This window comes from Cydia pomonella, chromosome 4 (genome assembly GCF_033807575.1).
Source record: "Cydia pomonella isolate Wapato2018A chromosome 4, ilCydPomo1, whole genome shotgun sequence".
Classification (NCBI taxonomy): Eukaryota; Metazoa; Arthropoda; class Insecta; order Lepidoptera; family Tortricidae; genus Cydia; species Cydia pomonella.
In genome coordinates, this window is record NC_084706.1 from 16,720,798 (window position 1) to 16,734,105 (window position 13,308).

The 13,308-nt window shown below is 36.3% G+C and overlaps 1 protein-coding gene across 2 annotated transcripts in view; it reads left to right on the forward strand.

Moving 5' to 3' along the window:
- The window catches only part of LOC133517174 (lysosomal acid glucosylceramidase-like), a 36,459-nt gene extending 23,561 nt beyond the window's left edge, over nt 1-12,898 (forward strand). The window contains exons 6-12 of one of the 2 annotated variants that reach the window (XM_061850364.1): nt 2,150-2,310; nt 3,177-3,306; nt 4,801-4,914; nt 8,985-9,129; nt 9,528-9,607; nt 11,078-11,358; nt 12,768-12,898. In XM_061850364.1, coding sequence (XP_061706348.1) covers nt 2,150-2,310; nt 3,177-3,306; nt 4,801-4,914; nt 8,985-9,129; nt 9,528-9,607; nt 11,078-11,358; nt 12,768-12,873 — 1,017 coding nt within the window. In that variant the 3' untranslated portion in view covers nt 12,874-12,898. Of the gene's footprint in view, nt 1-2,149; nt 2,311-3,176; nt 3,307-4,800; nt 4,915-8,984; nt 9,130-9,527; nt 9,608-11,077; nt 11,600-12,767 lie in introns of those variants that run through there. The other variant, XM_061850363.1, reaches the window with a different exon arrangement.
- The last annotated feature ends 410 nt before the right edge of the window (nt 12,899-13,308 follow it).

Here is a 13,308-nt window from a genome sequence, read left to right on the forward strand (position 1 = left end):
AGGTTACACGCGCGATGCTAACCCTGCAAGCTTACAAGAATTTCTCCTTGGGAGCATTGGAAACCTTACTCACCATCAGGAGCACAACATGACAACACTACAGAATTATGGACAGAGTTTAGTAGTGAGGTTATGACAGTGGTCATCTGTAAGGAGTACTTCATCAGTTGGGCTGCTCCAGATTCGAGAGAGATGCGTTTTCACTTTTTTTTTTTTACGCCTTTTTAGGGCTCTGTACCCAAAGGCTCAAACGGGACCCTATTACTGAGACTCCGCTGTCCGTCCGTCCGTCCGTCTGTCACCAGGCTGTATCTCCTGAACTGTGATAGTTAGCCAGTTGAAATTTCTACAGATTATGTATTTCTGTTGCCGTTATAACAACAAATACTAAAAACAGAATAAAATAAATATTTCTTTCCAATCTCGAGGTTCTCATCCAATCACCGGAGTTAAGCAACGTCGGGCGGGGTCAGTACTTGGATGGGTGACCGTTTTTATAGATAATGGTACGGAACCCTTCCTGTGCAAGTCCGACTCGCACTTGGCCGATTTTTATTTAAGTTTCTACATCGAAATTATGTGTATCCCACATCGAATTATGAGTGTTATTGACGAAGTATCAATATGTCATTAAAGATGGGCAGTGAGTAAATACTGAGTACTTACTCAATTTAGCAATATTTACTCGTTTATACCCAATTTGGTGTTTATAAACTATTTAGAGTGCTGATAGGGGCACATAAATTTGAAACATAGATGTATTTTGTAAGCCGCTACTGGATTAAGTAGGTAGGTACTCAAAATTGTACGAAATATTTTTTTCAACACACTTGCTCAAAACGACGTTTTTATTCCACCGATTTTTGCCTCATAATCCTAGATATTAAACACGCGTGCTTTTTATTCAGTATATTATAACACTCGTTCTTTTTCATTATATTATGCATGGAAACGGAGCCTTCTTAATTTGGTCGAGTAATACATTTTTTTTAACCAACTATTAGGTTTCAAATGTTAGTTCAAAGAGGTTTTACCACACCAAACATAATTTATAGATTAAATTATCTCGTAAATTACAATAATGAATAAACATAACTTTGTACCGATTTGATCTCCATCCGTTGAATAGTATCCATTCATCCATATTAGCATTTAACATTTTTTAAATTGGCTGTTTGTCGATTTCGTTCGCGCCTTTGCCTTGCGCGCGCATTGGAATCGTGCGTAAAAAAAATAACGCGCCAGCCATTTTCCGTATTTGTATTAAAATTTGAATAGTTTTGCAAGTTTTTAGAGTATGTATTGACGAAAATGTCATTTTCAAGCATTAAAAATGAAGAACATCTAAAATTGACGCTGCCAGTAATACTAATAGAGGTAAGAGCCGAGAACGATAGCCTTTTACCATCAAAATCGGGTGAAAAATAATTGGCGGCATATGAAACTTTTATTCAATGGAAAATCAGCAAAAACGCCCAGTCTTTCTTGGAAAACGTGTTGGCAGCTTACTTCAATGAACTGGGGAATAAGTGCCTACAAGCAGGGCACGCTTTGATGCAATTATTTGATGTTAAAACTGTAAAATGGTGGCTATTTTGAAAATTGTACTTTTACTGTTTTGACAAAAAAAATCGAATGTATAAGTTTTGTTTTTTCCTCAGAAGTGTGTTCAAAAACGTCGTATGAAATGCGTGTGCATTGGTCATTACCTACATCGTCGGAATTCTTATTGCGCGCTCGCTTCTGTCACAAAACGTGTAAAACAAAATTTTACTCACCTAAATGAATAAATATGATTATTTATCCGGTGCTTTGAGTAAATACTCATTATTTACCTAACCATCTCTATATGTCATGCAAAGTCACTTTGCACTTTCCACCTTCCCCTAATTATAATTTGAGGCCCCCAAACAATACACCTGCATAAATGAATTACCTAATTGAACTTCTGTGCCTCTTAGGGTAACAACAAATTTCATACTGAATGGCCACACTCCATAAACACTCTGAATTATCCTATGAGACCGCCTAACTAGATTTTTTGGAAAGCATGGAATTCATTAGCTACATGACTGTGAGATTACTGCCTATATGACTAGTTAGATATGACTATTAGTTAACAACATTGATAAGGGTCTTTAAATTTTAGTTGCCCATGATCAAGAGAAGTCAAGCGGTTGCGACAGACGAGGTGAAGATCACGGCGAGCACCTGGTCTCCGCCGGTTTGGATGAAAACCAACGAGAGAATCACTGGTTTTGGAACCGTTAAACCCGAATTTTACCAGGCATACGCAGACTACCATATACGGTGCGTTAATTTTTTACCGCCCCGAGGCGAATTAAACATAATAATTAATTTTGTTCCATGAACTGGAGATAGATAGGGCACTAAGAAAGCTAATTTTGGGCTAGCAAATATTTCTTGAAATTGATACCTAAGTATTTTCGCCGTAAAGTGACTACCGTCCGTATTATTTTTAAACGACCTCAATTTCAAGAAGGATTAAAATGCCTAAAATTATTTTTATGCTTTTGTGCCCGTAACAGCGGCCGAGCCCAAATTTATAGTAGGGCAGGTTATAGGTTACTTTCCGTTTGTCATCTATATGGGTGAATATGGCATCAATGCTTTCCGTTTGATGTACAGAATAGAGAACACAAATAGAGATGCCACGCGCGAAAATGGTAGGGGTAGTTACTGTGACGTCCTAAAGTCGACAGTAAAAAGTTTTTGTTTACTTTATCTTTTAAGTATCAAGAGGATTGTGAGATGGTTGAACGGTTTTTAATAATTTTTTAGACCACGTAGTGAACATTTTATAGTATGTTATACATATATTTGTAATCTCCTCACAAAGCCCTTTCATTTGGTACCCTATACATATCCGAGATGACATGAGCGAAAATCGATTTATAGAAATATTTTGGAACAAAAATCGCTCTACAAGTCATAGTCGGCAAGGGAAAGGGTCTCAGTATCCATAGGCACAAAGTTATATATAATGCAAAAATAGCAAAAAGCTCCACCAGAAGTTAAGACTCTTGGTATGTTTACTACTCTCTGATCTAAATAGGTACATCACGTTAGTGTCTAGCATTTATGTTAGGCATGGCATGGAGTAATAACGTAGGTATTTTTTATATTTAAACATGTTTATTAACTAATTGGTACAGTTTCATGGAAGAATACGAAAAAGCTGAAGTGAAGATATGGGCAATCACCACGTCGAACGAACCTATCAACGGCTACCTTGGTGTACTATTTGTCAACTTCAACTCCGTGGGATGGTCACCAAGGAACCTGGTAATATTTTATACACCTCGTTTCATCATTTCAGCGTTTTACAAACGAAACGAGACACTAACGTGCAGCAGCGTAAAACCAAACTAAACTATCCTTTATAAATAAAAAACCGACTTCCCAAATAATGTAACAAGCCATGATTTTGTGGTTATTCATCAACAGTTCCACTTTACTAAAGAGGGTATTTTCCTACTAGTCAAATCAGTACCCCTAGTGTAACTTTGATCGACATCATAACGTGACGAACGCGTTTGCGTTAAGTCTCATTTTGTATAGGATTTTGAGGTTCCAAAACGTCCCGCTTGGCGCGCTCTTTCGAAATCCAATACAAAATGAGACTAAACGCAAACGCGTACGACACGTTTGGAAATCGAATTTATTTACACTAGGGGTACAGCTCCTTTTTCGAACTATCAAAATTAGCCACTTTACGAATTACGAATTTACGAGTATATAGAAACTAAACAAGCGACGACGTCACGGCTCTTTAACGTTTTATAGAAATTGTGTCAAAAAATAACTACTGTTTACGTTTTTCTAATAATTCTACTCCTAGTGCACATTTATTCGATGGCGTAACGTGACGTACGCGTTTGAGTTAAGTCTCATTTTGTATGGAATTTTGAGTTTCCAAAACGTTCCGCTTGGCGCGCTGTTTCTAAATCCCATACTAAATGAGACTTAACGCAAACGCGTTCGTCACGTCACAAAATCGAATAAATTTACACTAGGGGCTCTGGTGTACTAGGATGAAACTCTTCTATTTTCGTTTTTATACTTATACTGGTAAAACTGTTTTGATATTTTTATCACTTTTTAAGCAGTTTACTGAATCAATAACTGAACTGACATAATTTTACTATACTATATTTTTAGTATACTATTTATGCTGTTTTTTTAGTACGTATTGAATTCTATCAACATTTTCCCAGTAGTTACTACTGGCAACAACTTGATGATAACTAACTAGTCAGAATAACCCTTTTTTCGTACATGGTGTGAAATAATTTACTTACTTTAAATTGTATTGTATTGTGCTTTCCAAGAGTACACTAGTATAGTAGGTATGGTATACTATAAAAAATACCTATATCACTATAAGAGCTTTAATGTTTGAAAAGTTTCTTCGATTTCTCCACGACGCTCTATGATAACACCAGGAAATCGCCAGTGAGGAGGAATCCCAAACTCTGGGCCCAATTCGAAGAATGATTAAGAGTATTAAGACACGTTTAAGATCTTGGAAAGATCTTTAAAAAATCGATAGCTAATCGACATGTGAAAATTTCGATTCCGCTGTGATCCCAATAAGATCTATCTACGATATTTCTGACGTCAAAGTGACATTGGTGGCCCGAATCGAGCTGCTTCTGTCAATTTTACGACATACAAACGATATCTAAAATAATCTAAACCAGAATTTATCGTTATCTTATCGTATCTAATTCTTCGAATCGGGCAGTCTGAATAAATAAAATTTTTGCTATATTTCAGGGTCGTTGGGTGGCGAACAATCTCGGACCGACAGTACGTAACTCTCGCTTCAACGACACGTTAATTTTGGCAGTAGATGATCAACGATATAATCTGCCTTATTACTTGCTCGGGGTATGTACTACTGATAAAGAAGCGGAGAAGTCATAGACAAAATTCAAGCGTCAAAGTGATACACCAACTAATTACTATCGATAACTGACGCAGCATGATAATATTGATAACAAGATGAATTTTAGTTTTAAAATTTAATTTGCTTTATAATGTAGGTATACAGGTGCCTCGAATATTTTAAGGGACAAGTATAATATTACAGTATTTTATGCAACAGTTGTATAAGAAGGGTCAAAAAAGCCGAGTGGCGTGAGTTACAATGTGAGCCGGAGCCGAAGGCGTAGGCGAACATTGTAAAGGAATACGCCACGAGAATTTTTTGACCTACTTATACAACGTTGCATACAATATTTTTCCTACGAGTCAACAAAAATAAATCTTAATTTAGGTAAACAAATTACAGCAAAAGTATATAGCCAAGACGCGCGAGCATACCTTGTTACGCGCCCGGCCCGCCCCGGGCCGCGGCCGGCCGGTCGGCGACACCTCCTCGTAACTCATGAGGCCCTGGTACTTGCTACTTGCTAAATTAATATTTTGGACAGTTTTTTCTCAATTTTGGCCACCGTAGCCTACGGAGACTAACAAGCAACGCTAAGCGGTCTTCGTAGTCTATGGGTGTTGCTATATTACGGGTGTCACATGCGTGTTTCTGACTTATGAAGTAATTATTTTTACTATGCAACCAAATGAATATTTTGTAAGTTGGCAGCAATGCACTTAGTTTAAAACTGTATTCGTTTTGGATTTGTTAGGTTGGTAGCCATTAATCGCAGTAACGTTATAGCTTATAAAAGCACAAGAGCTTTTATGAGGAATAGACAATATAGACTTTTCTTGAAACCTTTTATGTATGTTCTTATATTCGTGTTAATGAATGCATAAATGACAGATAACAGTAGAGGAGTAGGAAAAATATATAATAAGTAATGATGAAGCTTGTTGCGGAATTTCTGGGTTATTTTAGTATTAATGTAGAATAAGTCTGTGACGATGCTTGTGCGGATTACATTTGTGTATTGACGAAGCATGTGGCGGATTGCCTTTGTAATTGATTACGAAAAAAAAAGATTTTATAAGTAATTTATTTTGCAAACAAATTGTGCATCAGAATAAAGTACTAAAGGTAGGCGTACAATTACATGTGTTGGCTTACAATACAGTAGTAAGTATACCTTATAAAATATTGCTTTTCATCTTAGAGCCTTTTCAAATCATCTATATATCTTGGAAAAGTCTGTCTTTGTGAAATGTAAGCCAAACGTTTTTGATAAAATTGCTGACACACGCACGTAAGCTCCTTATACGATCTCAATACCTATAAAAATGAATTATGCCATAAAGTGTGTAAAACAGCCATGATGCGCAAGTGTGCTAGGAATGGCACCTCAAATACATAATACAATTCCGAACAAATATTAAAGAATTAAATATTGCACTTTTTAAGAAAGCGTTAAAATCACTGCTACTCAAGAAATGTTACTACCTATAGTATAAAACAGTTTTTAATGATAATGATTTATAGCTAGCTTTCTTTTTTTAACATTATTTGTAGTTCTTTAAAATTTCATTGTTGATAGGTATTATTTAATAATTATTGTTTTTAATTGTTATTGTGGGTTATATTTCTGAAGTGTTTTTTTTTGTAATTGATTTGATAACTAACGGAGCATGAATACCTGTGCATGTTTAATTAAGTTTATATATAAACAAATTCGTACGCCTAGCGGCAAAACAATGTACAAATAAAAAACAACAATACAACAACAATGTACCTATGCTAATTGCTATAGCGAATAAATACATCAATCAAGTAAAATTCTTGCTCATAAAAAAACTTAAAATGTTATTACACGAGGAAAGAGGACGATCGATTCTCCATACAAACGTAGTCCTCATTATCCTCCCTGGATATTTTCACTATGGATTTTTTTTACAGAATTTTATGTATTTTAGTGCCCGACCGTTTCATTATTTCGTTTTTTTTTAATTATTATAAAGAGCGAAAAACAGGTTTCATACAAATTCTTAAATGCTCTTAATTCTAATATTGAAAAATTCCAAAAAAATCAACCGGTCCGGCATACATAGCTATGATTAAAACACATCAAATCGTGTAAAAATATTTTCAATAACGTTAAAATCCAGCGAGGAAAATGGGGCCTACGTTTGTATGGAAAGGTCGTTTCGGGGCGGTCGTCCCCTTTCGTCTCAACAGCTGTTTAAATGAGGCAATTTTTGCCGCGCCGCCACGCCCCACCGCCGACGCACGATCACGCACTAGAGTGTAGTAGTCTACAAACATATAGCTACATATATACGCACACAAACAAAAATTATCGTCCGGCAGGTGGCGAGGGACTCAACATGGCTAAAATTATCGGAAGCGCCAATCCGATATCGGATGTCGGCTATAAGAAAAACAGCTGCAGGAGAGCGCGATTAACATTAAGTCCGTTTTTTGCGTTATATATAGTTTTTTTAATAAATTTGATTTATTAAATGCATAAATATAATACGGAGAAACAAATATATTTTACATTTTAGTTCCTTCCGACATCCGATATCGGTTCGGACAATGTAAACACGCTCTATCAGTTTTATCTCTTCTTTCATTTTTATTTTCTTTATTTAGGATTACCAACCATCTTACATGCTCTTAAATCTATATAACAATCAGGACTGATGCTTATCTAATTATAGGTAACCACATCTTATATAAGTGTCTTCTACCAGTGAACATGCAGTAATCTTACGGTTAAATTAATTAGTACCAGTACATTACATTAACTAATGCTACAACTAGGTTGATGTTAAATAGTTGATAAAAAAAATTAATTTAACTACTTATATACAAATATTTTATTATTATATATTTATATAAATATTATATTAATATTTATTAATAATTATTATTTTTTGACGCGCTGCGTTAATTATCGATGTGTCAATAAAACAGATTGTTCCCTTTGACATTAGAGTTTTGGCTAACAGTTCAGTACCCCTAGTGTAAATAAATTCGATTTCCAAACGTGACGTACGCGTTTGCGTTTAGTCTCATTTTGTATTGAATTTCGAAAGAGCGCGCCAAGCGGGACGTTTTGGAAACTGAAAATCCTATACAAAATGACACTTAACGCAAACGCGTTCGTCACGTTATGATGTCGATCAAAGTTACACTAGGGGTACCGCCCCTACTGATACTACTGATGAGAGTGATGAGCGACTCTCCCTATCCAAACGTGTGTGCATCCAAAGAGCAAAAGCATACTCGTATTTATAAATAACATTCTCTTTTTATAACGTGAACATTTTCAGTTTTCCGGTTAAGCATTTATGGCTGACATTGTTTCCTTTATGTGCATTATGTTAAGACGAAAGGAGGACCCGCGCGAAATCGTCTTTTCATACAAATGGGAACTACCATTTTCCTCTCTGGATATTAACATTATTAGACATATTTTGACACAATTTGTAGTATATCAACCACAGCCATGCCCCTCAGTTTTATTTTTTCTATGTTTTAATTATTATAAGAGTTAGGGGCATTTAAACAGTTGTATGAAATCTGTTTTTCGCACCTTATTCTTACAATAATCAGAAAATCTACAAAAGTCAAAATAGCTATGGTTAATATACATCAAATTATGTAAAAATATTTTACATAATGTCAATATCCAGAGAGGAAAATGGGAACTATATTTTTGTGGAGAAACGGCCGTCCCCTTTACTCTTAATGTGCTACAGCTGCATACACATCAGTGATCAGACGCTCGAAATTCCGGCGCTCGTCAATCCGGCAAGCCCTAGCTGTACTTGACAACCCAGATGACCCGCTTTATAATACGGCAGTTTACTTACACAGTTTACTTACTTAAATACTTACACAGCCGAATTACAGAACGGTTGCATTTGATATGGAAATTTTTTTTTCTATATGACGCTTTTACGTTCCATACAATTCCAATAATCCGACAGTTTGTACAATTGTTGCGGCATAGGAGAAAATGCCATGTGCCGGATTACCGACGCCTACTGTATGTATTATTGACAATACAATTTTTTTTTAGATGGAACGGGAAGATCCTAAATCTATTGAATACATTGATGGGGCATCAATACATTATTATGGAAACTTCATACCTCCGATTATTATGACTGCTATACAAAACCGGTATCCCGACAAAATTTTACTTTCTACGGAGGCCTGTGAAGGTAGATAAATTTTCCATCAGTAGGATACAAAAATCTTAGTAGATACTGCATAAAAAAACAGATCTCATGTAGAGCCAAGCTTCTAACTCTACAAGCCCTAACTTCACAAACTCTACGCCTTAGTCAAAATTTGTGGCTTGGTAAGAACTATTGTGTCAAACGTAATTAACAGTAAATGAATTTTTCACATTACGCCCATGTGGCATCATGTCCCGAAAACTTTGTTTATCTGGTCTAATCCAAACCCAAGTTATGAGGGTTCAAAAAATGGACGAAGCGCTTCGAGAAAAGGTAATACCTAGGTAGTGCCCTTGCGCTTCGCTTGGCTCGTCTTGGCATGGGCATTACCATGCCCCCAGGTCCACAACTACGATATTTATAAAATGTGAATTCAACAGGTGCAATGCCTTGGGACAGGGAAAAGGTTGCAATAGGCTCATGGGACAGGGCCCACAAATACACACGAAGTATTTTACAGGTAAGAAAAAAAGGACCAAGTAGTAGCAAAGTCGCGTTGCTCCAACATTCAGCGCCATCTATTGAACGGATGTAGAGTTATTTTGACAAGAAGTCTAAAGTTGTCAAGAAGCAAGAAGTCTTTGGCGTTATTCATAAAGATGTGATGTGTGTTTGTATTTGTTGAACATAATGGATGGTGGATGATTTTGTATAAACGTTGTCCGTCTTCTTGTTTTAATCGTCCATGGCTCAGTCAGCATCAAATAACACTAAAACACCTTTGTTACGATTGCAATTCAAATCAAATGTGTTCCGATATATTTAGTCATTTTGGCCTTGCCTATCTACTTATAGGCTGTATTGTACTTTTGTGCATAATATGTCAGCGGACAGGAAAATCGATTTTAGGTTTAGAAGTCATGAAACTCATAAATAACAGCAGGTGACAGATTTTATAAGTATAAAGCTAACATGGAAAAACAGTAAAAACACACGCAAGAAACAAGGTCTTGCTTGGAGGTTATGCGTCTTAAATGTTTACTAGTCTCTATGGCCTCCTAGCCTAGTCGTTAGTAATCCTCCCTACGAAGCATAAGGTCCCGGGTTTAAATCCTGGTATAAAAAGTAATTTGAAGTTCGAATATAAAGTATTCAGGGCTCTCAAATGTCGCCAACATATTAAGTGGTTCTTTTGATGTTGCTGATGTCCATGGACGATGGACCGCTTCTCATCATCCCTCATCTCACTTACTCCAAATACGATCGAGGAAATTGTTTTTTTTTAGCAATTTGCGGTTCAAGTAAATTTGTTTGTACATACATACGTATGCTATCCAATATAAGGGAACCGTAAACTGCTAAAGAATAAGAAAGAATGTGTAATTTTTCCAGACAGCACTTATTTATATGTATAGCATCATGTTACACCCAGTTTCATATTTTATATATTTTAGTATGGTTTTTAGTCCTTGCTTAGAGATCACTACATACATCACACATATTTTATTGCCATAGTGTCGTATTATCGGGTTATTCCCACTAGTTACCACCAAGTTGTTACCAGTGGTAACTACTGGGATTTTTTTCCCACCTTTTACCACTGGTAACTACTGGGAAAAAAAATCCCACTAGTTACCACTAACTTGGTTTGGTGGTAACTAGTGAGATTTTTTTTCTCCCAGTAGTTACCACCAAAATTTGGTTATCGTTCAATACTAATAAAAATAGTATAAATATAGAGTGCTTTAATCAATAATTAATTAAAAGTCGAATTAATTATAAGTTAATTCGTTATTCGTTTAATTATAAGTCGATTACTGTTCCAGTAAACTAAATTTTTTTTTCCAGTGGTAAAAGGTGGGAAAAAAAATCCCAGTAGTTACCACTGGTAACAACTTGGTGGTAACTAGTGGGAATAATCCGTATTATCCAGAGAAAATAAGACTATTTGAGTGGGTAACATAATGTTAACAAGGATCCACTGTTCTAGGATCTCAACAATTATGTGGTCGGTTGGATCGACTGGAACCTTTGTTTGGATCCAGAAGGCGGTCCAAATTGGGCCCACAACTACGTCGACGCACCTATTCTGGTATACGGGGACCAGGACGAGTTCATAAAACAGCCCATGTTTTACGCGATGGGTCACTTCTCAAAATTCATCCCAAGAGGCTCAAGGAGAATTCAATCTTCGCAAAGAACTATTGTTACACTACAGAATGCAGCTTTTTTGAAGCCTGATGGAAATATCGTGATGGTGCTACAGAACACGTAAGTTTTACATCCTGTCCCGCCGGGGGCAGACGCAGGTGCAGAGGCACATATCCGTTTTGTTCCTACTTTACTACTAATCTAATCTACTAAGTTAGTTGCATCAACCACAATTGACGGACTGACCAAAGCCACTGCAGCAATGAACTGTGAAACTACACGTACTATAAAAATTTGCGAACGCTTTAGCCGTGATAGTCGGTTTGGTGCAACGGACCCTAAATCTACTTAACTACTTTACTGATAATTGATAAACGTTTATACTTAGCCTCATCTGATCACCCTGGATCACATCTGGATCCAAACAAAGGTTTTGTTTGGATCCAGAAGGCGGTCCAAATTGGGCCCACAACTACGTCGACGCACCTATTCTGGTATACGGGGACCAGGACGAGTTCATAAAACAGCCCATGTTTTACGCGATGGGTCACTTCTCAAAATTCATCCCAAGAGGCTCAAGGAGAATTCAATCTTCGCAAAGAACTATTGTTACACTACAGAATGCAGCTTTTTTGAAGCCTGATGGAAATATCGTGATGGTGCTACAGAACACGTAAGTTTTACATCCTGTCCCGCCGGGGGCAGACGCAGGTGCAGAGGCACATATCCGTTTTGTTCCTACTTTACTACTAATCTAATCTACTAAGTTAGTTGCATCAACCACAATTGACGGACTGACCAAAGCCACTGCAGCAATGAACTGTGAAACTACACGTACTATAAAAATTTGCGAACGCTTTAGCCGTGATAGTCGGTTTGGTGCAACGGACCCTAAATCTACTTAACTACTTTACTGATAATTGATAAACGTTTATACTTAGCCTCATCTCTGAAGAGCTAATATAAAACTTAATATGTATATTATTTGCCATGCTCACATCTCCAAACAATTAGAAATATTTTTTTTTTTAGAATAACTGTTCTTACCAAATGATTATTATACTTCTATCATGCTATTCCATTTTTAGGCTTCCGCAACCAAAATGGTAAAAACGGAACCGTTGTAGTTTCCTCATGTCCGTCTCTCCATCCGTCCGTCTATCTGTCCGTATGTGGCATCAGCCATTTTACTCCGAAACTATTAGATATATTTTAATAGCAATTGGAACGTAGGTGTATTTTATGAGCCGCTACTTCCTTAGCTGTAAAATGTTTTTAAAGTAAAATCAACATGTGGCACATCATTCAATAAGTCTTTAAAAATTACACTAAGATTGGTAAGAGCGTATTAAATACAATCGCTCTGAAAGTCAAAATTTTAAAATAAATATATTGTTTCATTTTAAGAAAAATGATAACACATTGCTTGATAGTGAGCAAGACAAAAAATGAACCGAGCAAGATAAAGAAATTAACTAACCAATGTGAAAATATTCGTTGGAGATAATTTTCTGTCCTTCTTCCTACAGGAGAAACAGTGCAGTGAACCTTCGCGTCGAACTCAGCAACACCCGATACATAGAACTCCTCATGGAAGCCCGTTCCATAAAAACTATAGAAATCAACCAAAATTAGAATATACCACATATTGTGAACATTATTTTTTATTTCTCTTGGTAATTGCTTTAACAATAACTACATAACAGATAATTTGAAAACCTTAGTAGGTAAAGGCCAGTCCAAAAGGGATGATCAAATCGACCTATTTACAAAAAATCCGAAATCTATTATTATTTAATAACTAGGTTGTTCAGACCCCTGCTGCGTTTGCTGTGATATTCAGTGCGCGCGAGTGATTTTGCCGTCAACATTGAATAGGCGCTTACTGCACCGCTATTAATATTTTTTATATGTCTACCCGCCCCTTGCACTTTTTCATATCTACCATGTAAGACGTTCATCGTCAATTAAATAGTTTAAAAATATAATTTTGGGTTTTAATAGTCATATTAAGGCTCCGTAATGTACACTACGATACATTAATTGCTGGCCCATGTGGGGAACGTAAGA